General features: G+C 36.1%; 1 protein-coding gene across 3 annotated transcripts in view; it reads right to left on the reverse strand.

Annotated features, from left to right (window-relative positions):
- LOC106884444 (polycomb protein suz12-A) overlaps positions 1 to 26,698 on the reverse strand; it is a 95,707-nt gene that overhangs the window by 10,732 nt on the left and 58,277 nt on the right. For all 3 annotated transcript variants that reach the window (XM_014935834.3, XM_014935833.3, XM_089363794.1), the window contains exons 5-13: positions 17,852 to 17,904; positions 16,292 to 16,359; positions 14,520 to 14,766; positions 12,724 to 12,932; positions 9,431 to 9,656; positions 6,661 to 6,890; positions 4,674 to 4,831; positions 1,724 to 1,813; positions 99 to 204 (exon numbers count right to left, since the gene is read on the reverse strand). In XM_014935834.3, the coding sequence (XP_014791320.1) occupies positions 99 to 204; positions 1,724 to 1,813; positions 4,674 to 4,831; positions 6,661 to 6,890; positions 9,431 to 9,656; positions 12,724 to 12,932; positions 14,520 to 14,766; positions 16,292 to 16,359; positions 17,852 to 17,904 (1,387 nt within the window). The remainder of the gene's footprint in view (positions 1 to 98; positions 205 to 1,723; positions 1,814 to 4,673; positions 4,832 to 6,660; positions 6,891 to 9,430; positions 9,657 to 12,723; positions 12,933 to 14,519; positions 14,767 to 16,291; positions 16,360 to 17,851; positions 17,905 to 26,698) is intronic.

The raw sequence follows: 26,698 nt of genomic DNA on the forward strand, positions 1-26,698 counted from the left end.
TTAACAGCTTGTATTAATTACAAAAATATATCTGATGAAGTTAAAAAAAAAACATTAAATTGTAATTGAATTATATATGTAAATAGATACCAACTTACATTTATTGTTTTCTGTCTTAACCACTCTGGATCATTTTCATCTTCACTATCAATATCAATTTCCTGAGGTCTAATTGGCTGACATGTGACAGTATGGTAGTAAAGTCTGCAAATAAACACCAACAGTGACAACAAAAACGTTCATGGTGAAGATTAGAGTCTGATAAAGGGCACAAGTATAAGGATTAAAAATGAAGTACCAAATTTGATAGCGTATAAGACACACATTTTAACAAAAAAAAAAACTAGGACCCATATGGGTCTTCTATCAACTCATTTTGTCCATGACATTCACTTTTCCTTGAATATGCGCTACTGATATAGGGGTACATCTAATACCTTCTGTATATGAGACATTCCAATGAATAGAAGAGAAAAGCTCAATATCACTCTTGCCATAAAAAATGTAGTGAACCAATAGTATATGGCCTATTAGAAATCATGTTCATATATTGCAAGTGAGAATGCATGGCCTAATGGTTAGGGTGTTGCACTCACAATCACAAGGTCGTGGTTTCAATTCCTGGACTGGGTGGTGCATTGTGTTCTTGAGCAAAACACTTCATCATGTTGCTCTGCAAATAACATCGACATGTGATACAGTGTTCTCCTGTAAGCACCAGGCTTACAGGGAACAAGTCCAAGAGTTGATTTCTTCAAGTAAAGGGTGGTGCTCCAGCATGGCCACCGTCAAATGACTGAAACATGTAAAAGAATGCCGAAAGAACGTTCCATACCACTAAACCAAGAAGGTTTCAAGGCTAAATAGTAATTCTGTTAACATTTGTGTAACTGAGATGTTTTGGTTGGATTATACAGTAATGGGTTTTACACTTCTTTCTATATTTTCTAACTGTCATGACAGAAACATTTTTCATGGCACCAGCACAATTTACAGATGCTTACATTTTTTATGTTTTCCATGAATTTTTCACAGGTCCAGCTAGTAATTATGATTTTTATTAAGACAACGAGCTGGCAGAATCGTTGGCATGCCAAGCAAAATGTTTAACGGTATTTCGCCTGTCATTACGTTCTGAGTTCAAATTCCACTGAGGTTGACTTGGTCTTTCATCCTTTTGGGATCGATGAAGAAGTACCAGTCGAGTACTGGGGTCGATGTAATCGACTATCCCCACTCCCCTCAAATAAGTTTCAGGCTTTGTGCCCGTACTAGAAAGGATTACTACTACTGCTACTACTACACAGCCACTACAGTTTGAAATTCAAAATTGCAATTGTTACTCTCTTTTTACTCTTACTTGTTTCAGTCATTTGACTGCAGCCATGCTGGAGCACTACCTTTAGTTGAGCAAATCGACCCCAGGACTTATTCTTTGTAAGTCTAGTACTTATTCTATCGCATTCTTTTGCCGAACCGCTAAATTACGGGGACGTAAACACACCAGCATCAGTTGTCAAGCGATGTTGGAATCATGTGGTTAGTAAGCAAGCTACTTACAACACAGCCACTCCTGCGCCTATGTTTATTTTTATTTAAATAATTGCACAGTTATTTTTAGAGGAAATATGGGCACAGATCTATTTGATTGTGAGTTTATACACATGTATACACAGTAAAAGAGAGAAATGCATCTGATGGAAAAAAAAAACAAAACACTTACCGATTGTGTCCCTGAATAAACTGTCGGTTGATTTGGTTATCTGTTTCTGGTTCCATAAATTCGGACAATAAAGGATCAGGGCGTTTTGGTCTGGATGGTGGTGGGGAAAAAAAAATTGTTTTATATATATCTCAGTTATTCTTTCCATTCACTTACTTCACATAAACATTGGTGTGTGTATGTACACCCACACAGTCTAAATTGTTTCCTACACAAGATCTTAAAAATAGGTATTTTTAAGGGTTTTTTTTAATGGCATTTTGTATTTTTTTTTAAACAATCATTTGGTCATTCTCAAGAAGATGGAATGGTTCGTTGGTGGAACAATCATTCAACTAAAGCGGTGGAGCATTTAAAGATACTCTCCTTACGGGTCCATTAGAAGGACATAGCTGACTCCCTCGGATGTGCAATTTTAACAATGCGCTGAAGACTGCCAGGAAGAAACCTAGCAAAACAGAACTGAAGGGAGCTCACCAGTGTAATTAAGGAAAAGGGTGCAACATTACTAAAACACAAATGCTACTCCACTCAACAAATGCTAAGGACAAGAAAGAAGGCCCAGTAAAAAACCAGGCGTCTTGCAATAGATTAACAGTTACAACTGTCAAAATAATCAGTACATTTGAACAGTGGCAATGTTTTCAAATATAACTACAATTCAACTATAACTAGAAGAGTATTGGGGATCTGTCATGGCAACAATCAAGCAAACACACACATATATATAAAAAAAAAATGGAACGTTATGAAATATTTGCTTTGAATTCAACCTAACATAACTCATCTCTTATTCTTTTACTATGTTATTTTAAAATACTTTAACCCTTTCGTTACTAACGTGGCCGTCCAAAAACTTTTTTGGTTCATAAGACCAGCCCGGCCGAGAGCACCCATTGTTATTTAAATGTATATTTGAACCCAAATCTCGTTAGTACATTCGTTAAAACACCTGATTTCACTTTGCAAACAGTTGAGTTATTGTCTCCGACATTGTTTGGCGTGATATTTGAACTCAGTGAATTTTGGAAGATTTTTTTTTTCCACATTTTTTTCAACTTTGAAGATGGAGAGGAGTTTCATGCTATCAAGCAGTGATTCCGAATTTGAAGGTTTTTCAACAGAAGATATGGAGATATCGAAGAAAAGAATGAATGAGCTACAAAAGCACGTGGTGAACAATAATGAATCGGATATTTCTGTATCCGAAACTGAAAGCAGTGATTCTGAAAGCAGCAACGGCGACAGCGAGGATGATTTTACACCAGAAAAAGATCTAAAAAATATTTTTATTAACAATTTCTCTGAGGAAACAGGGTCTACCCATAATCTTTCTCAGGAAGCGAAACCTTTAGACTTCTTTTTCATGCTTGTTTGAAATGATTACTGCAGAAACAAACCGTTACGCAGAATGTAAACAAGCCTGAAAAAAAAGATAGCTTGTGGTTTCCTGCAACTGTAGATGAAATACGGGCATTTTTTGCCATAAATATTATTATGGGTATTAGACAGTTACCCAGAATAACAAATTACTGGAGCGATCAGGAACCTTTTGGCAATGAATATATTTCCAGTATTATGAACGAGTACGATTCGTGAAGCTGAACCAATATTTACATGTGAGAGACACTAGCAGTACCCCCTCCCCACCAGTACGTGGAGAAAAATTATGCAATAAAATTGATTAAAAACCCTTTCTTTAATTATGTTCCAAATACCACATTAATATGTTGATAAATAAAAAAGTTACAGGTGTTTAATGAGACTAGTCTAAATTCATGATTATTTTAGAATTTAATTGGAATTCATGATGGGTGTATTTTGGTCAGAAATATAGTAACGAAAGGGTTAAAAAAATTCATGATGAAAAATATCTGGTTGGAGAAAAAATATTAACAAAGTAGTCTTACTGCTTGCATCAATTTAGACTCTACTAAGAGATACATAAAAGATAGGTGATGGGGTTTTTTTTTAAACCTAGTGATACATTAACCCTCAAACATTTAAATTGGCCATAATATTCAACCTGTTTTATGTTTAAACCATCTAAATTTGGCCTCTCCCACCTACCCTACAATATCATTTTAAAATAAACAATCACATCATTGAAATCGAAAAGCTATGAAATAATACATGATTAATTCAAAACAATGTGAATAAATAAGCATTAACATTTGATAAAGTAATCTGAATGTTAAGGGGTTCAGTCTATCATTCAAAATCTACTTAAATCCACAATTCTAGAGGCATCTAGTTCCAGCTGGTATTTACCAACATTTTGTTTCTGTTTATACCTTCTCCACCCAATGTCTATATTTATATATTCACTTTATGGAAGTTACTTTTTGTTTTCTAAGAAGGTTTAAACAAACAAAAAAAAAAATCTAAAAATAAAAACTAAGTCAAATTTGAGACATTGATAAGGATACAGCTGAGGAGATTTAGGAAAAAAAAAATTCACCAAGGTCATGGTGCTTAGATCGTTGTTGACAATGTCAAGCAAGAATTCAAACTATGTTACACAACATGCACCATTCTAATTACCATTAAGAGAATCAGGCTGGAGAGCAATGTTTCTCCAAGTAATTTCCTGTCCCTCTTTCCTAGTTAAGCCTCTCTACATGCTGGGTACAATGCCATCCCCCTCAATACTTCACCCAACCCTGTGAAGTGGGGTGTCTTGTTTTATGTGTTACTTGATGACCCAGTAGAGCTGATGCTATGGAAAAAATAAAAGCACCCAATACATTGTGTAAAGTGGTTAGTATTAGGAAGGGGCAGCCAACCATAAAAAAACCTTGCTCAAGCAGACAATGGAGACCAACACAACCCTCAGGCAAGTCAGATTCTGTTGAACCATCCAACTCATGCCAGCATGAAACAAGACATTAAATGATGACGATGATAATATTTTAGCTATATAGGATAAAAAAAACATATATTGTCTCACCTGTAAACAATAACATGAGTGACAGGCGTCCTGCGCACAGGGCCATTACGACTAAATGCATAACCTATATGAGAGTGAAGATCCTGAGGGTTTCCAACGTAAGAACCATCGTACCTTTCATTAATTGTTACATCAATCCTTGCACCTTTAGGATGTAGCTGTGGAGACAAATAAACTTAATGAGTGCATAAGAAAGGTTTCAGTAGGTTAACAAAAAGGTGGTGAGCTGGTAGAATTGCAAGTGTGGTGGGCAAAATGCTCACCGGCATTTCATCTGGCTTTATGTTCTGAGTTCAAATTACACCAAGGTCGACTGGTTGATATAATTGACTTAACCCTCCCCTAAAATTGCTGGCTTTGTGCTAATATTTGAAACCAATATGTCAATTAGCAAAAATAAATAACTTCATGAAAAGCTTTTAAATTAAAAATTGTGCAATGAGATAACAAGTAAGGTTTTCTTTGTCCTTTTGCATCTGTATGTTGGGTAATTTTACCTTTTAGCGAGTAGAGAAGGGAAATGCCCATGAGTTTTTATAGGGTCTCTGGGATGCATAGAAGGGAAGGGACCTGGTCTGAATACTTGTAACAGGCACCCAAAGTGTTAGATGGTGATGTTAAATCAAGTAATTACCAAGTAAATCATGGCAGGATTCAAACTTGGAACATAAAAGAACAACAAATACTTCAAGGCATCAATTCACTGCCCCAGGTGGGTACTTTTTTTTTTTTATTAACCCCAAAAGGGATGAAAGTTAAAAATGGTCATGTGTTCAGTTCTAGAAGACAAACCTTTTACACATACCCTAAACCTATTAGACAGAGATGAGTAAATTAACAAAGTTCAAATCCCAGTGGAACTATTTCACTTTACTCAATTCCCACACTCATTAATCTCAAGCTTTCAACAGGGATGTGTTGATTTATTCTTCATGCATGCAGTTACATAAAGACAACTTTAGTGTTGACCCAACTACATATCAATATTGTAAATCTCCTGACATGCCAAATCTAGTTTACAACAACATCTGCCCTGAAAATCCGCTCCTAATTTGATAGGATATATACGACTTATTTAGTCGCTTTTAGCCATGATTATTTTGTTATTCTTTCATAAATAGGATACACCATATATCAATATTATAGTGTCCTTCATAAGTAGGTAGGATGTAGCTTGAGAGAAATTTGCTGCTATACCTAAGAATTTGAGCAACCATTAGGAGGCTTGTTCGTTGACTTATCTCTGTGTTATATAATAGTGTGTCTATATCAGAGAAATTCCAGATTTATGTAATTTTTAATTTGACTATAAAAAGAGTAAGTGTGAATTTTATGTGCAAGCATAAGTGTATTTATCATTGAATTGTCATAATAGTTTCAAGTTCACTTAGAGTATTTGATACCTTCTTTGACCACCATAATTAGTTTTGGAAACTGTTTTATCAAAATAAAATAAAGACTTCAATGAAAATACCCACTTCTATCTAAAAACAAACATTCTGTATTTGATGGCATACAAGACACACTTTTCTCAAAAAACTCACCCTGGGTCCTATATGGAAAGTTGGGCCTTATATTACATGCTTTAACCCTTTAGCATTTAAACCACCCATATCCAGCTCAAGCATTCTACCTGTTTTATGTTCCAACGGACCAGATCTTGCTTTCTACACCTATCCTGCTATGTAATTCTAAAAATAAGCAGTCACATCAACAAAATCTTGATTAATTCAAAACAATGAGAATAAAAATAGCATTACACGAGGCAGAGTAATCTGACTGCAAAAGGGCTAATTCACTAAAAACATTTCTTCCTGAATATATGTTGCTGAAATTGAACTGTATCTAATAAATCTGTGTCTTTTATGCCATCAAATAGATTGTTGAGCATTGTGTAGTGGCTTTATATAATGCATGTAGTGAAGTTTGAAACCATAACAACAATTAGAAAACAAAAAACTGAAGTCGTTTCTGTTTATATACTAACCACATACATAAAGTTGAATCTAGCATGACTGAGACGGAGATGCTTTAACAAACTGTACAACTGCATACAGTTGAGAGAGCACCATGGACAATGAAGATCATCACGCGCTTCTGTCTGTTGCCGTGTGTTGTTGTTATAATAAAACTGGTAGTATATTCTCACTTTTTTCTTTGGAGTGCTGGGCTGGCTTGTATCTTTAGCTTTGTTAACAACTGTGTCACGTTTTATCCCTGAAAAAAAAATTTGAAGAAAATAAAATGTATTGACCTATCGAAGTAATTTACAGTAAGAAATATAGTTTAGAAAAAACATTCAAAGGTAATATTCAACATTAATTTTAACCTAAAAGAAAAATTACAACGAAAAATGTAATTTAATTAAAATTCTTTTGAGTCAGTAAAAATAAATTTGTGATATGACTTTATAAACAAACAAATATGTTGAGATAAGATTCAATTTACATTTTAAAAAAATATCCATTTTGCATAAATGGTAGTATGCTGAAATGTAAATTTGCATTCAACTGTAAAGCAGCAATCTATACACCAAGTTAATACCTTTTATCTTTTACTTGTTTCAGTCATTAGATTACAGCCGTATTGGACCACCGCCTTGAAGAATTTTAGTTGAATGAATCGACCCCAATACTTATTCTATCAGTCACTTTTGTCAAACTGCTAAGTTATGGGAACATAAACATACCAACACTGGTTGTCAAGTGGTGGTGGTTGGGTCAAACACAGACAGACAGACAGACAGACACATGACTAGCTTCTCTCAGTTTCCAACTACCAAATCCACTCACAAGGCCTGAAGCTATCAAGTGATTATGCATATTACAAATAGAGATGCAGTAGATATTTTTAAATATCTTAGCCTTTCACTTCATTTTAATAGAGTTTGAAAGAGAGACTCAATTTAATTCTAAAAAACACAAAATTCTGAAGTTAGTACCTAAGTGAGAACAATATTCTAAATCCTAGTATTATAATTTAATACACCTTTACAATCCACTGCAAATGACTTTAAAAGCATCCCAAAATGTTGTATGTAAACAATCAAGTACTCACTGCCATTACATAAGGACTATAACATCTTAAAGAGAAGCAGAATAATGTATATATCAGGCAGTTATTGCTACAGCACTATTTAACCAATAGGCTCTTTGGACTTTCTCCAAAGAAGCCAGTACAACTTCATATACAAATGTTTTTAAGGAGACATTTTCCATTTAAATTTATCCATTCTGGATGTTTTAAGAAATGCTTTACATCTGTATTATTAATTATAGTAAGAAAAATGCATACTTAAAACTGTATGTAAATATTTGAGTTAATAGACGTTAAGGGAGGCAACTGCACAGATCTGACTAGATACTAACTTCTAGAAATGCAAATTCAGTCATATTTGATGAAACCTGTACATTATAAAATGCATACACATGTTACAAGATCAAGCAAAATAATGTAATGTTCAATTTCCATTAAGCCATTATTACATGAAGGCAAAATAGATGAGTGAATATCTAAAGCAGAGGGCAACCAGCTCAAGGGGTCACAGGTTCATATTGCTACAGTAATTTCATTATGTTAGTTAAGTATAAATCAAAAATGGAAATTGTAGTCGTGGCCGATGCCAGTGCCACCTGACTGACATTCATGCTGGTGGTACGTAATAAGCACCAGTCAAGCATGGGTTGATGCCAGTGCTGCCTGACTGGCTCCCCGTGCTGGTGGATCGTAAAAAGCACTATCGGAATGTGGTTGATGTTAGACCCACCCCTGTGCCGGCAGCACGTAACAAGTACCCACTACACTCTCAGAGTGGTTATGAAAGGCATCCAGCTGTAGAAACCTTGTCAGATCAGATTCGAGCCTGGCACAGCCTCCTGGCTTGCCAGTGCCAAGTTAAACCATCCAACCCATGCCAGCATGGAAAACGGACGTTAAACAACAGTGGTGGCAGCAACGACGATAGCGGAAATGTATCAGATCTGGGAACTTTGCTTGAAATAAATATACCTACAATACAGAAATAAATAAATCTGCTTAATGCAATAAATTGGAGCCAAGCACTGGACTTATGAACTTTTGTGAGTCCTTTAGACACAGCTGCATATTCATCGTCATCATTTAACATCCCCAATTTCCATGCTGGCATGGATTGGATGGCTTGACAGGAGCCGGAAAGGCCAGGAGCCACACCAGGTTCCATAGTGTGTTTTGGCTTGATTCCTACAGCTGGATGTCCTTCCTAATGCCAACCTCTTTACAGAATGTACTGGGTGCATTTTATGTGATAACAGCACCAGTGCCCTTCATGGGCAAGCATTACCAAGGTGGTTTTAGAAATTAGAAAAATCACATCAAGTCATACATGATAAAGTTGTTAAGAGTTCTGCATTATCATCTGAAGAGAGGGCATATGCTATGACAAAATTGGCACTGAGCTGTGTCAATCTTTAAAACATGCTTTGCTCTCGGTGACTCAGTTCACTGAGCTGCAAATAGACACCATAGAACGTACAACTCACAGTGAAAAGTAGACGTACTGCAAAATTGAAAAGCTTGTGATGCTACATTCAATCCCTCCACCAAAGCTGTATAGAAAACCTCAAGTTGCGACCCCTCAAGCTGGCTTAACATATTTGGACAAAACTTTCCATGGGTCTTGCTAATCAATCAATCAACCAACAAATCAATTACTCAAATAGTAATGAAAAAACACTAACAGATTAAAAAAAAAAATACAGCAGATCTTGTCTACCAACCTGAGTCATCATAATGTATCACATGGTTAGGATGATAATGGTGATTGTAGTTGTTATGGAATTCATGTGGAGTTAGAGTGTTTTCCAAACAAGGATCTTTCGCAAGTCGATTCTGACTGTTGGCACACGTGTTGCAGCTATTGTTGTTGCTATTACTGTGCTGAGTCCAGTTTAGAGAAAATTTTAGTGTAGGACATTTGCTGAATACTTCAAATGGGCCAATAGCCTGGAAAATAACAGAAACATACATATAGAAATACATAACAATAATGTGAAAGGAATTTACTGTTGATAATACAAATCCTTATATCATTGATCTCATATAAGGAAGAGATCTGAAGAATAAGTAGACCGAATACATTAGTAAGAGAAAATGTTGGGACAACTAATCCTAATCTTAATTACTATTATCTTTTACTTGTTTCAGTCATTAGCTTGGCCATGCTGGGGCACCTACCTTGAAGAATTTTAATCTAAAGCCTGGTACTGAAATGCTAAGTTATGAGGATGTAAACACACCAGCACCAGTTGTCAAGTAGTGGTGGGGTGGGGGACAAACACACACACCATCATCATCGTCCGTTTTCCATGCTGGCATGGGTTGGACAGTTTGACTGAGGTCTGGAAAGGCAGCGGCTGCACCAGGTTCCAATCTCATCTGGCAGTTTCTACAGTTGGATGCCCTTCCTAATGCCAACTGCTCCGAGAGTGTAGTGGGTGCTTTTTACATGCTACTAGCATGGGAGCCAGTCATGGGGTACTGGCATTGACCATGTTCAGACATATATACACATATATATATATATATATATATATATCATCATCATCATCATCGTTTAACGTCCGCTTTCCATGATAGCATGGGTTGGACGATTTGACTGAGGACTGGTGAACCAGATGGCTGCACCAGGCTCCAATCTAATTTGGCAGAGTTTCTACAGCTGGATGCCCTTCCTAACGCCAACCACTCAGAGAGTGTAGTGGGTGCTTTTACGTGTCACCCGCACGAAATGGTGTCTTTTATGTGCCACCCGCACAAGCCAGTCCAGGGGCACTGGCAACGATCTCACTCGAAAATCCTACGGGAGCCAGTCAGGCGGTACTGGCAACGGCCACGCTCAAAATGGTGCATCTCATGTGCCACCCACACAAGAGCCAGTCCAGGGGCACTGGCAACGATCTTACTTGGCTTGCCGGGTCTTCTCACGCACAGCACATTTCCAAAGGTCTCGGTCAGTAGTCATTGCCTCGGTGAGATATATATATATATATATATATATATATATATATATATATATATATATTAAAGCTGCAACATTTTCACAAAACAAGTTTCATGTTCCTGTTTGTTGGACAGTTGTGATAAACACAGTATTCATCGCAACTGTCTGATGAATGGAAACATGAAACTACAGTTTTGTGAAAATTTTGCAGTTTTAACTAACCATATCAGGCACAAATATTGTGTTTTATGTTCAAAGTGCAGGGCTACCTTCATATTAGGAGACAAAGGATTAAAAAATGAGAGAAGTGGGTGGTAAGAGTAGGTTCTTGTAGAGGATCTGCGCAATAAGAGCCACAAACAGTAAGAAAAAAAGAAGAGGATATTTTGTTTACATATATCTATTCCCCGTATAGATGCCAAGTAAAAAGCACCCAGTTAGTGTTAGGAAGGACATCCAGCCATAGAAACCATGCCAAAACAGATGACTGGAGCTTAGTGCGGCTCTCCGGTTTGCCAGCTCCTGTCAAACCATGGAAAGCGGATGTTAGATGATGATTCCTACATTTGTTTAAAACAGAAAATAATTCTGCCATGAAGTAAGAAGACCTGACATTTACATAACAGTTGGATGGTGAAGTGAGTAAAGTACTTTACCTAAGAATGAAAATGCTGGCTGAACATCATCCTTGACATTTTAGTACACACAGCCTAATTTATCACACATTTATTCACCATTGATCTGAGATAACATGGTGTGCTCAACTGTGCACCATGTTATGCTTATCATGGATTGATCTGTGATAAAACGGATTGGCAATCAGTTGAAGATGCAGCTTGTACAGCAAAACGTGCCATAGTGATCACCACCAATACTCAACTACACACAACGTATTGACTATCGCATACGTTTACATGACTGTGTTGTGAGGCTGCGTATTTTTTATACAAATTTACATACTCGTACCCATCATCATGGAATCAGTGAAAAAAAAATAGTAAGGCATTTCATCATCACCATCATTTAGCATCTGTTTTCCATGCTGGTAAGGGTTAGACCAGGGGTGGGGAAACCCCCACCTGCGGGTGCAATTGCAGGGTGGCATACTCATATGTACAAAATGTAGTTAATTTTTCAATTAAAGAATTTATACAGTACTCATATGCCTCTTTACGACATAGGTCGCGTTTCCACTACGACTTAAAACGGTTCGACTCGAACAGAAAATCATCCAGCAATTGACATTTCAATGGAGATCTTGTTTTCACTATAAAACACATATTGCTAAGTTTGTACCACCCCCTTGAGACCCAACTACACTCTAGCTGAAAAATATAGAATACTTCATAAGTAATATAAACGTCCTAAATTCAGCGGCGGAGTTAATGAAGATGTTACGTGTTAATATAAGGTGTTAAACTTATCTTTATTAATGTATATCAAATTATACATACATATATACAATATTTACACAGATATAAGAGAACTCGTGATCCGCCTTTAGACCTATTTTTGGGAAATTTTTGTCCGCTGCACTAAAAAGTTTCCCTACCCCTGGGTTAGACAGTTTGACTGGAAGTGGTAAGCCAAAGAGCTGCATCAGGCTCTAGTCTTGTTTGGCTTGATTTCTATGACTGGATGCCCTTCCTAATGTCAATCACTCCAAGAGTGTAGTGGATACCTTTTATGGCCATGTCTATGATTTCATTTGGTTTAACCTGTCTTCTCAAGCACTGCAAATTGCCCAAGCACTTGTCATCTCTATGAGATGATTCTAACAAATGACACAGGTGAGTATATTCTCTACAACAAAAGGAAGAGATGATCAAGAAAATATGTGATGATGGAGGATTTACTGCAGAGCGCCACAAGTTTGGTGTCAATGAATCGACCATTTGTTTTATTTATACAGTGCATGGAGATGATTGGTTTATCACCGTGTTCTTCCTTTCTCTAACCAAAACCCCATGATAAATGTTTTGTTTTTTTTTCTCTTTCTTAGTTAACTTTACACATCCGACTGAATATATAATCAGAATAGAAAGTACTGTTAGCCATCAATTCACTTACCTTACCATCCACTATTGTCTCCCAGTTGGCTGCATTTTTCTTTGGAGAGATTTTTGAACCAAGATCCTGTAGAGAGAGTTCATAATCACCGTCAGTCATCTGACACCGTTTGTGTTTGTCATAGATGGCCAGCTCAGAACCATACAAAACTACATCTTCTTCAAATGGAGACATCTTTCCGTTTTTTCTCCTTTTGTGTGGAGGCTCATCTGAAATGATTTCAAATCAAAGTTCACGTAAAATTTCCATTTAATACAAAAACATACAGCACTTAGCAGAATTCACATAGCTTCTTTCCCAGACAAGTTTTGTTTAATAACTTAACACACTATACAAAATATGAACAGATAATTTTATTCACATATTCTTAGATGCCATGTTGCTAAATGAATAAAGTGTTAAACCCTAAGCTTATATCTGCTGCAGGAATTTTGTGGTACCTGTATGCAAGATGCTTAGTTCTAAATGACATGCAAATTATACCAACTGAAAATGTAACCTATAATAAATTGGTTTTTATCCAGTAGCAGATTCGGCTATATTGATACTTCATCATTACAGAATCCAAAGCTACACTCAACTTTTAAAGGGTCTCTCTGAACAGATGATTTGATATAACAGGTTGATTCAGCACCACATTACTCAAAGTGTTATGAGCAGAGATCATAACTACATCATAAAAATTTTAGGTCAGGGACAAGTCACCCTGTTATTAAATACACACCACTCCAACTAATTATGTTGAGCACTACTTTCTTCTGTTTGTCCACTCACTTGTATATGTGCATGCATGTGTGCATACATGTCCAATCAAGATAAAAATTGGAGTTGGTGATTTTACAGACACTCTTCATTATAACACCAGCACTCAGTTGGTTATGGCGATGAGAGTTCCAGTTGAAACAATCAACAGTACAGCCTGCTCAAGAAATTAATGTGCAAATGGCTGAGCACTCTGCAGGCACACATACCTTTAACATAGTTCTCAGGGAGATTCAGCAGAACACAATGTGACAAGGCTGGCCCTTTGAATTACAGGAACAACTCATTTTTGCCAGCTGAGTGGACTGGAGCAACGTGAAATAAAGTGTCTTGCTCAAAGAAAGAACACACCACCAGGAATCGAACTCATGACCTAACAAGCCAAATACGCTAATCATGAAGCCACAAGTCGTCACAACATAACACTAACTATTTAACACACAAAACATGACAGTCCACAATCGTGGCTATCAGGCACAGGTCGCCAGACCACTAACGTGGCCCAGAAAGATGCATTTAATTTATGGCCATTTGTTGAGGTCTAATGTCACTCAAACGCTCCGATACCCCCCAGAATGCAAGAGGACTAATAGTTCAACTAATGACATTTCAGATGATGTAAAACTTGCCACCATTATATACTAAGAAGATATTTTAACTATTTTTTATTTGTTATGTGTGCATGGTAGTCTCCTTTTCATAAAATGTGCTCAGCAGTCCATGCTATGTAAGTGCAAATCCCAGTGCTTTATGAATTAACTGACAGGAATTTATTTTAAATCTAGACAGAAGTAAGTCAAAACTAGTAGGTTACCTAAGATCATCTTGTAAAATTTTTGCATCCAAGTTGAGTGTTTATCGTACATATAAAGAAATGATTATTACCCCAGTCATTGTTACACTACATACAATCATAACTCAGACCTTAAAATAATTATATCACAATAGTTCACATGACTGTGTAGCTAACCACATGTCCCTCACAACATGCTGCAACAGAATATAATGACTGAAGAGATGTGTTCAACACTCACCTGGTCCATCTAAAATGTCTCCATTACACAATCCATTAGAGAGATATCTCTTTACTGGACACCGGACCCGCAACACCAGAACATAAGACTTGACGGCATGTCCGTTGTTATGGTGGAATTGTTCATGAGAAATGGATATGGGTTCTGAATTGTTGGCAGCAGGTTGTATAGATGAGTCCAAATTGTGTGGATTCAGAGGCACTTCAACTTTGCCAAGCTTAGTTTGTTTTACAGGAGAGGTCACATCCTACAGAAATAAAACCAAATAAAATATAAAAAGTGTTTCAATCACATAAACGCTTGAATTATCAGGTGTACTATAAAGTGTACAGGGAAAAATATAAGAATTCAAGTTACTCGTAATAGTATACTTTACAGATGAGATATCTTCTCTCTTTAACAATGCTTCATTGAAAACATACTTCACATTTTGTACAACTTTTCTCTCAGATTATAGAATAATTAACCCATTTTAACCCAGTCAAAATTTTGAAGATAGTTATATAAATAGGGATAACAAATATACAGAAGTGTCCAGTTCAGTTTTATTGCAGTAAATAAACCAAATACAATGGTTAAATAAATACAAGCACTATTTTGCGTCCAGATAACCTTTATTAGTATGGGTTAAATCCAATATTTCCAATTATGACTTTTATCTGCTATATATTTTACCTTTTACTCGTTTCAGTGTTTAGACTGCCACCATGCTAGGGTACCACCTTCTTGAAGCATTTTTAGTTGAATGAATTAACACCCACTACTTTATTCTATTGGTCTTTTTTTGCCAAACTGCTAAGTTACAGGGACACCAAGACTTGTTGTCAAGTGGTGGTGGGAGACAGACTATAGTAGATGACACTTGCCCAAGTGCCACCTTGTGGTGGAGAAACAAACTTCTTACAACAAAGCCACAGCTGCACCTGTATAATATTAGATATTTTCAAATAAGATTTTTTTTACTGCTTTTGAGCTTCACCTAATCACCCCAACCTTCTCTTCTAAAATGTTGCTCACTATAGTAAGAAACCTGCCCTGCTCTGGCCCTTCTTTCTCTCATACTTTACGCCTCTCTACTCTTCATTCTTCTAGTTTAAAGTTGCTCCCCAAACGCCTTGGGGGTTTGTTGTCTTGCAAGCTGCATGGTGGCCTCACCAGTGCTCGTGGCATGAAAAAAAGCACCCACTACAAACTGTAAAGTGGTTGGTGTTAGAAAGGGCATCCATTGGATCTTGTTGAACCATCCAACTCGTGTTAGCATGGAATATGAACATTAAATGCTGATGAAATTAAGATTGCAATTAAAATTACTCTACTTATTTACATCTTCTGTCATACAATTTGTGAACAATGGTGTCCTTGACAATAAGTTTCCAATGATACAGTGACAGATTATCTACATTAATAATGGTTTTGGAATGCTTTCTGTTTGCCAATTTTCCCTTTTTGCTCAAGATTAAACCTAGTACCATAGAGTTACAAAGCAAACTTCTTACCACAACCATGCCTAACAATAATCCTATCCCAAGTTGATCAAACAGGATTATTTTTCTAAGATTATTCCCCCCAACTTTTGAGATATTCAGTTAAGTTCAATTCTAATATGACTCACGGGATGATTAGCATGAGTTTCATAAAAAATAAATTGCAATTAACACCTAGCCTGAAAAGCAAAAATGGAAATATATTTACAGAAGATGATGATGATGATGATGATTAACAACAACAATAACACAACTCAACAAATATAATCTTAAAAATATAAATAATACCTTTCGTTTTTTATGACAAATTTTTAGCAACAAAACTTCTACTTCAACAGTTTCAACATCTGAAGAAGCTGAAATTAAGATCAGTGATAAAATATTAATGGATCTCTTATAAAGACATCTCATACATGAAAATTAAGCTCTTGGCAGGAAATTTCCAATTTTATAGAATAATTTAGAGACAAACAATTACTTCAAGCTAAATAGTCCCATTTATACATATACATACATATATAATTCTTAAACAAGACTGTTACTGACTTCCAGCCAGCTAAACCATCGTTGAACTGCTTATGAAATTCTACAGATATGAACAAATTCTAAACAATAACAATTTAATCAATAAAAATTTCTCCAAAACATTTCTCTATCACAACCCATCCTACAACCTAATGACTACTCTACTAAAACCCAGACACCCAAAGAAGATTTTAACCCTACAAAATTAAATTCAATGCATCGCAGTCTGAAGATGGCTTAGCTGGCCAAAATTTCAAATTTACTGTCAATAATATTCTTGTTTAAGAATAATAAATTTGTAACTCTACAAAAGTATAGAGTAGCCCATCATTGATATAAAATTGTTTTTATTCTAACTGAATATAAGAACAAACATTAATACACCGCCCCCCCCCCCCCACCTATGTGCTAGTATTTCAGGAGTCACCCAAGTGATCCATTCAACCAACAACTATTCTGCCACAGGTCTGTTTTATCAAAAGCCAATCATGGTTCTCTCTTCAACAAAAATCTATGGATCCCCTATAGTTACTCAATGTTTAAAAAAATTCTGTTATATTTTCAGACTTAAATATTATTAGGAATTGTATAAAAAGTTGTTAAAATATTTTGTGTTGTAGAAATATAACTAATTTAATGGACATCAAAGGGTTAGACTTTTGTCAAGAATGACCATGCGAGCCCTCATCAAAAGAGATACTTTATAAGAACTGAAAAATAATATACAATCTCTCTTTTATAAGGAAAAAGGAAAAGCGGTGAAAAGACGCACCTGAAATTTAAGCATAGAAAGTAGAAAATCTCTGGAGTTACTTTTACAATAAAACTACTATATTTCTGAGAACAGAAAAATAGACCCAATGTTTTTAACATATGATTATACAAATTGATTTTTAAAGAGATAAATAAATAGAAGCATTTTACTGCAACAGTAAACTACATCCAAAAGAAAAGAAAAGAAAAAGAAACTCCAGTTAACTATTATGGCAGCTGACAATGTCAATAGGATACACACCTGCTGACCTACAGATAATTTCTAACTGGCCATCAGTGGAGTAATGAAGACTTATCTCTGACTGGCTTACTTTAACAATAATCAGCATAGCCATAGTATGATTGAGTATTTTGTTATCTCGTCTAGCTAAGATGAAATCCTTTCACAAAACCCAGAGACAGCAGCAACAAACTACTCAAAAAAAAAACCTCTCTCTTTTGAGCCATTAAGAAAAAGTCATCAATTGTGACTCGACTGCATAATCAACTACAAGAAAATATATGATCATTATTTATAAGAGACATATAATAAATCACATCAAAGCTTACCTTGTTTATCAAAAAAGCCTGAGAACTCAATATTCATAAATTCTGATTTGTACCTGAAAGTTTAACAAGACATGGCATTACTCACAAGGCTATTTCAACAAGCTACACAAAACAAAATTAGTCCCCCACCTCATAACAATGAAGGTAAAAATATAGTATAATCTAAATAGCATGTTATGTTAAAGAAAATCTATACAATCTGCATGTGCATATGCAAAGAAAGAAATAATAAGGAGATGAATATTTATAAGCATAATCCAAATGCAAGATTGCCGATATCTCCATAGTACAATGGTTGGTCAACAAATTTATTTCTAGTAAGGAAGTTTTATTCTTTTTTCTTTGAATGTATTACATATAAATCTATAATAATAGTTAAATAAATCAATCTGTCTGTCATCTTATTCCTTGTTTATGTTATTCTCTCACAGGTTTCAATCATTGGATGGTGCCCTTGATAGGGGCATCACCTTCAAAGGTTTACTGGAACATATCACTACTAGAACTTGGCTTTTAAATCTGGTACTTACTTCACTTAACTCCATTTGCTGAACTGCTATGTCACAGGACATAAATATAGACATTCACTCACACACATGCACAAAAGGCTTCTGTACTATTTCCATCTACCAAATTTCACTTGTACTATAGAATCTAGTTGGCCAATTCTTTTGAAGGTGCCATGGAATGGGATTGAACCTAAAACCACAGGGCTGCAAAGCAAACTTCTTAATCAAAGCCATGCTTATAGTTCTAAAATTTATGAACAAATATTTTTACATTATGTTGGGTTTCTTAATCTTCTACTAATGGGGTGTATATAAGACAGTTTTGTTGTCAACTAAAGTCTCTACCAAATTACATGACACTTTAATGAGGAGGTGCTCGTCTTAGTGGTTAGGATGTTAGACTCATGATCATAAGATTGTGGTTTCAATTCCTGGACCAGGCAATGCATTGTGTCCTTGAGCAAAACATTTCATTTAATGTTGCTCCAGCCCACTCAGCTGATAAAAATGAATTGTCCGGCAATGAACCGGTATCCCATTCAGGGAAGAGTATATACACATCAGGAAAACCAAGAAACCAGCCCTATGCTCCCTTACGAAATTATATGGACAAGGAGTCCAGTAGTAATGTGATCATTAGCAAAGTACCCGATGTTCTTACCTTCTATAAAATAGCATCAACACACAACCAATAATCACTTCATCTAGAAATGGTTTCTACAGCTTGATACCCTTCCTAACACCAACTGCTTCAGTGTACTGGATGTTTTTTCCCTCTCTTGGTACTGGTACTAGTGAGGTCCCCAAATAACTCTGATATAAGCCCCCGCCTCCACCTCAACTGAGTTGAGTGCGGTATTGAGGAAAGTGGCTTTCTGTCAGGTGACGCAAGGTTAAAGTATGAATAGAGGGACAGAAACAGGTGTCTTGTAGTAGAGGAAATACATGGCTACCCCAGTTAGAAAAAAAGAGAGATATGGTGGTAAAGAGGTGTTGGGGAATTCCTGCAAGTTACAGAAAGATGAATATATAAGGGAGGTGGTCCAAAGGTTTGGACAGGGTGAAAGGGTAGGAAAGTCCATGAGAGCGTGTGTGCGTCATCCTCATTTAATGTCTCTTTTCCATACTGGCATAGGTTGGATGGTTTGATAGGAGCTGGTGAGCCAGAGGCCTACACCAAGCTCCACTGTCTGATTTGGCATGGATTTTACAGCTGGATACCCTTCCTAATGCCAACCACTTTACAGAGCAGACTTGGTGCTTTTTATGTGGCATCAGCACCAGCAAGGTCTACTTTAGCATTTTTTTTTTTTTTTTATAAATGGCTGGATGCCCTTCCATGCTTGCACAGATTGGAATCTATTGCTTTTTTTTAACTTGGAATTTTTGCAGCCAGCCCATGTCTCATTCATCAGGTCTCAGACTGATTACAACCGCATCACCTTTCAGATTTTTCAATTCAGAAATACTATTTGTATGTTCCACAGTGGATTAGCTATTCCACTACAGTTTATAAATACTTAAAATCTCTGAAGACAATAATCTCAGTCAAGCACTGACAGAAGAGCCTCTACATTGCATTTAATTGCAGAGGTGTCATGGTTATAAAATATTTTGCTATGATGTGGTGTTCTATAACAGTAAAACATTTTCCCCATTAATTTCCATATTCAGTGACTGTCACACAACCGAGAAGTCAATTGGAAAATAAGGTTTTGTGTTATAGAACCACACATCATGGTGAGATTTTTCATGAGTGCAAAACTTCCATAAAAGAGAAGATGACTGTATTTGAAAAGAAATAAAAAATATTATGACCTGATTGATATTTATGGATTAAAGATATGAGAGCAAGTAGAGTGTTTATGCATGTACATATACATACATATATCATCATCATCTAACATCCACTTTCCATGCTGGCATGAGTTGGACAGTTTGCCTGAAGACTAGCAAGCCAGGAGTCTGCACCAGGCTCCAATTTCATCTGGCAAGGTTTCTACAGCTGGATGCCCTTAACACCAACCATTCTGAGAGTGTAGTGGGCGCTTTTTACGTGCCACCAGCAAGGAGGCCAGTAAAGTGGCACTGGCATCGACCATGCTCGAATGGTGCTTTTGATGTGCTAGCCAGGCAGTACTGGCATCGGCCAGGACACTGATTCCACTTGACTCATATATATATATATATATATATATATATATATATATATATATATATAAGGATAAGATCGATATTTAAATACCGATTTTATTAAGTGGCCAGCATGGGAATAAAAACCATCAAAGGTAATAATTATTCAAAATTATAATTTAGGGTATCTAAGAGCTACCACCACGCTGGAAATAGCAGTCAAAACTTGACTCAAAAACCACAATAAATGTTCATATAGCACCAGGAGAGAAGACGAAGAGACAAAATAAAATAGCAAAAATTACTGGGTAATTCCAGATCCCGGATTTCTGCCTCATCAGTGGAATATTCTCAGAAAAGCACATACGAGAGAGAGAGAGAGAGAGAGAGAGAGAGAATTATTTCATTAGTATAAAGAGATTAAAATCCATGTGTGCTGTACTTGAGAAGATATGTTGGCACTGTGTAAAGGCACTTGTGCCAGCACCACGTAAATACCACCCAGTTCACTCTGTAAAGTAGCTGGTGTTAGGAAAGCCAACCAGCCATAGAAACCATGCCAGGACAGATGACTGAGACCTGGTACAGTTCCCTGGCCGGTCAGCTCCTGTCAAACTGTGCAATCCATGCCATCAGGGAAAACAGATGTTAAATAATGATGATGATGATGATGATGATGATGAGGATCCTTCTAGTTAATGTTTTACCTCCTTAGCATCCCAATTACTGTGAAATATAATGCTTATTTATTCACATTATTTTTAATTACTCATGAAATGTCACAGCTTTCAGATTCCAGTGATGTGAATTGTATATTTTTTGAATGACATTGTAGGGTAGGTGTGAGAGGCCAGATCTGACTTGTTTAAATACTAAAGGGTTACAGCAATTTACAATGTTGATTGTTGAATAAATCAGCCTGACTTTTAATTCTAACAAGAGACTGTAAAGTTAAACCAACTAGATTGACAACAGCTGTGACTACAAGAGATTTATATATTTTTTTTTACTTCTAGGCCAGCTATATGTGAAGGAAAAAAAAACAAACAAAGTGTGGCAATCAATCTTTTTTTGCTGTGTCCTAAATGGTCACATTGGTTTTTAAATATAAAATTTAAAAAAAAAGTTTTTTCTTTTTGTTTCTTCTGGGAGGAAATTTTTAAACTGTGACCAAGCTGGGGCACCACCATGAAGAGTTTACTTGAACAAATTGATGTTGGTACTTATTCTATCAGTCTTTTCTGCTGAACTGCTAAGTTATGAAGGTGTAAGTAAACCAACACTGGTTGTCAAGCAATGTGTGTGTGTGTGTGTGTGTGTGTGTGTGTGTGTTTATGAGTGAGCAAAGACACACACATACATATTTATACATAAATGGTGGGCTTCTATACAGTTTCTGCCCACCAAATTCACTCATGAGGTATTGGTTGGCCAGAGGATAAAGACACTTGCCCAAGGTACCCACACAGTAGGACTGAACCCAAAATCAAATGGTTGAAAATGAGCTTCTAATCACCTAGCCATAACTGCATCTATACTCTATATTCTGTCACATTCTTTCACTCTAAACACACCTGAACCAAATGTAATCAAGTAATGATTGATCATTCCATGTTTTTTCCAGGTGTAAAAAAAAAAAAAAAAAAAGGAGGAAATTGTTTTTGAAGGTGTGAGGTGAATTTTCTAATCCTTATTGCTATCAGGAATTCATAACTGCCATCAACATCATTTAATATCCGTTTTCCATGCTGGTATGGGTTGGACGGCTTGACAGAAGCTCACATGGCCAGGGGTCACACAAGGTCCCATACTCAGTTTTGATTTGGTGTCTGCAGCTGGATGCCATTCCTGATGCCAACCATTTTACAGAGTGTACAGGTGCTTTTTACATGGCACCACCATGTAAAAAGTTTATTATAAGCATCCAGCCCACACTGTAAAGCAGTTGGATTTAGAAGGGCATCCAGCTGTAAAAAACCATGCCAAAACTGACCTCAGCAGTGGTTGGTGCTAGGAAGGGCATCCAGCTTGTCAAATTGTCCAACCCATGCCAGCATGGAAGGAGGGCATTAAATGATGATATATCTGAGAGGGGGGAGTGTGTGTGTGTGTGTGTGTGTGTGTGTGTGTGTGTGTGTGTGTGTGTGTGTGTGTACACCCTTGTCTATATATTGTGATGGTTGTAGATGAGCATCAACATCATACTAGCAAGGTTGTTTGATTCCAGCCTTCCATGAAAAGCATGTCTGGTGATGGGGAAATATTACCTTGCTTAGAATTAGTAAAAGCTGGTGGCAAGGGCTTCCAGCCATAGGAAATCTGCCTCAACAAATTTCATCTGATACATGCAAGGATGGAAAATGGATATTAAATAATGATGATGATTAACAGATAAAAAAAAAAAAAAACTTCTTCAATTCTGTTACTCTCTATCATAAAATCAAGTTTTTCATTAATTTGAATTTTGTTTCTATTTTACTAATTGATAACAGTTTAGTTCATATAAGGAGCTACATTGATTTCATTTAAAAAATTATAAGGAAGAAGTGGGCTTCATCATTATCCAAAACCTCACCAAATGACAAATATCTTAACCCATCTGTTTATGTTTAATATTATATGAAACACGCTACATATCAAGCAAACCAATATTCATTTCATTTCTTTCCTGAAATAATAAATGATTTTCAGACTAACTTAAGGTTTGTCACTGGTAGCAACAATCCTCTGAATATTTTAGATGCTTTAATGCTAAGATTCACCGTTGTTATGACAAATAATAAGAGACAACTTGAGGAACTGAAACAATAATCTCTATACAAGGAACATTCTGAGTGAAAGCGAAAAGTCCAAGACATCAGAAAAATCATGAAATCTCATATGAAGACAGTTAAAATTATTAGCCAACCACACTTCCTTAAAAAACAGAATGCTGTTTAACCTTTTAACATTTAAACTGACCATATCCAGCTCAAATATTCTACCAATTTTATGTTAAAACTGGCCACTCACACCTATTCTACAACATCTTTCTAAAACTAAGCAATCACTTATGAAAATGTCTTAGCTATGAGATGATGCATGATTAATTCAAACGAATGAGAATAAATAAGCATGAAATTTGATTGAGTTATCTGAATTCTAAAGAGTTATAGGAATAAATTATATAACCAATCACACTGTTGCCTTCAATTTAAAATTTTCCGTCATCTCTGAAATGTTTAATTTGTCCTAAAATAAATTGGTTTAAAGATTTTCAGAATATTTTAGTATGTCTATTTAAAAAGTGAGAACAACAGAATTTTATAACCAAACCAAAATACATGCATTTTAATACAGTTTATCTACATCATTGAGACAGATTATCTACAGCTAGATCCCCTTCCTGTTGCCAGCACTTAATTGTTTCCAAGACATTTTCCCACTACCAGACGTTTTCACTGAAGATTGGAATTGAACAATGCTCTTTGACAGTGATGCCATTTATAACTACTGCATCAACCAAATCCACTCACAAAGCTTTTGGATGTTAAAACAATAGTGATGATGATGATGATATAGCTCAAGAAAAAGCTAAAATTAATCATCGCTAAAACAGATAAAGTCATAGCATTTATGAGGGGGTGCTGAAAAGTTCCTGGCTTTGGGTAAAAGGAAATACAGGAGGATCAGTTAATTATAATTTTATTCAACATATTCCCCTCTCAGATTCACAAGCTTATTGCAGTGCTCCTTCAGTTTTTCTAAGCCCTGTAAAAGAACTTGGAAGGTTGGGACTCCAACCAGGCATTTCATGATACTCTTAAAACCAGGAGCGTTTAAGCATCTCCTTGTATTAAATCAGAACAACTATCAACAGGTAATTTAGAATTCTCGTATAGAAAATGGAAAATAAACTTATGCTATTTTTGCACTTCACAAACAAAGCATTATTGCATGTGCATGGTATATTATTATACATTATATCATATTTTTCACACACACACACTTGTGTGTGTGTGTGTGTGTGTGTGTATCTTAAGGGAGGGGAAGCAGGGGAGGGGGAGAGGTAAAATGAAAAATTCCAGAAATTTATGCTAGTCTATAGGGCTTTCTAACTTATATTACATTTTGTGAATAATACCATTGTTGAGTTACAGGCTTCCAGATCACTAATTGACTGCATTTAACAATGGGTGAGAGTAACACAGGAGTGTCTGTGCGACTCAAGTGAAACATACTCTATGTAAGGTATTTTTGTGAGTGGACTTGGTAAACAGAAACTGAAAAAAGCTCATTGTGTGTGTGTGCGCGCACGTCCCCTATCACTGTTTGACACCACGCCCCCTACCACCATTTGGTGTTAGTGTGTTTACATCCCCATAACACTGCGCTTTGGCAAAAGAAACTGATAGAATAAGTAGCAGGCTTTAAAAAAAATAAATACTGGGGTTGATTCGTTCAACTACAATTTTTCAAGGCAGTGTCCCAGCATAGCCACAGTCTAACATGTATTGTTTCAACCTTTTTACCCTTGCATAATCCTTAAAATAAATTACATGCCTCAAGGAACTCCTGCACAAAAAAAATTATATACCATATCTTTCTCATTTTTTCCTCATAGTTCACATGGTAAATGTCATATATATATATATATATATATATATATATATATATATATATATATATATATATATATATATACATACACATATATATATATATATATGTCCACCACTACATTCCTCCATGGCAAGATTTAATTTGTGTATACAAATTTAATTTGCGGTCCATGGGAAGAGCCGTTTTAACGATGCGTCCTGCCCAGCTCTTCGAAACGCCGGTGTTAAAACGGGGGTAGCTGATGAAGTAGAATGTTCTCTATGTGGCTTGTGTGTTTTCTCATCTACGTTTTGTTTGCAATGTCCTGTACCCAGATATGCACCTATACATACAGGTGAATGTCGGAATGCACATACCTGTACGTATATATACATATACTCATTTACTATTTGTTTTTATATATATATATATATATACCAGCGTTGCCTTCTAGCACTTGTGCTGGTGGCATGTTAGAAAATCATTCGAGCGAGGTCGTTGCCAGTGCTGCTGGACTGGCTCCCGTGCAGGTGGCATGTAAAAAACACCTTTTGAGCGTGGCTGTTGTCAGTACTTTGTGACTGGCCCTCGTGCCGGTGGACCGTAAAAGCACCCACTACACTCTCGGAGTGGTTGGCATTAGGAAGGGCATCCAGCTGTAGAAACTCTGCCAGATCAGATTGGAGCCTGGTGCAGTCTTCTGGCTTGCCAGTTCTCAGTCAAATCGTCCAACCCATGCTAGCATGGAAAGCAGACGTTAAACGATGATGATACATATATATTATGATCATGAAATTAACATTAGCTTATCTCACTCTTTCTCGCGACACCCTGCTTGAGAAACACTGGTCTAATGACTGAAACAAATGAATGATAAAAGACACTTTTATATTTTGTGCCCCTTTTCCATGCTTGTCTGGTCATGAAAATTTACACAATAGAGTGGCTAGTTTTCCTAAGGTCAACGATTACACTTTGAAAAAGTAAGAATAATTACATTGATACATTATAAATACTGTTACAGGTGATCTAAAATCTACTCTTTGATCTAAAATCTACTCTTGAGAACAAAACGAACTGATGATTATGGAATTAGCTGTACCACCCACGTACATTGCAAAATGTCTCTTAAACTTTGAGTGTGTAAGCAAATGTCATCAGCTTTAAAATTTTTACTGGTATTGCTAGACAAATGGAGTGAGGTTAATGCAAGTTCAATATACAATTTAAATTGTTTTGCAATTACAAAGGGATATGTAGTCAGGAAAGATGTACAGTGTCAATTCTTGGAGAAGAACCATCTAAATTATGTCAGAATTTTACTTTGAATCTAAAGAATGGTGCCAAACGTTTTATATAATTTTACCATTAAATAATCTTTCTAGGATAACTCCATTTATTAAATATTCATCAAGACAAGGAAATAACTTTTATTTTGCAAAGAGCTTTAGTTCCATCATGTTTGTTTGATACAACGATCTGACACTGAGAATTATAATTCAATTTCAACACTACTGAACAATGTAGGTGAATAAGAAAAATGGACAAATGATGTTCTTTGCCATATATAACCATAATATGACTAACTAAATTTAGGGAACTGTTAACAACATTGGCATAGGGA

The sequence above is a fragment of the Octopus bimaculoides genome, chromosome 1, assembly GCF_046866305.1.
Source record: "Octopus bimaculoides isolate indiv1 chromosome 1, ASM4686630v1, whole genome shotgun sequence".
NCBI classification, from domain to species: Eukaryota; Metazoa; Mollusca; class Cephalopoda; order Octopoda; family Octopodidae; genus Octopus; species Octopus bimaculoides.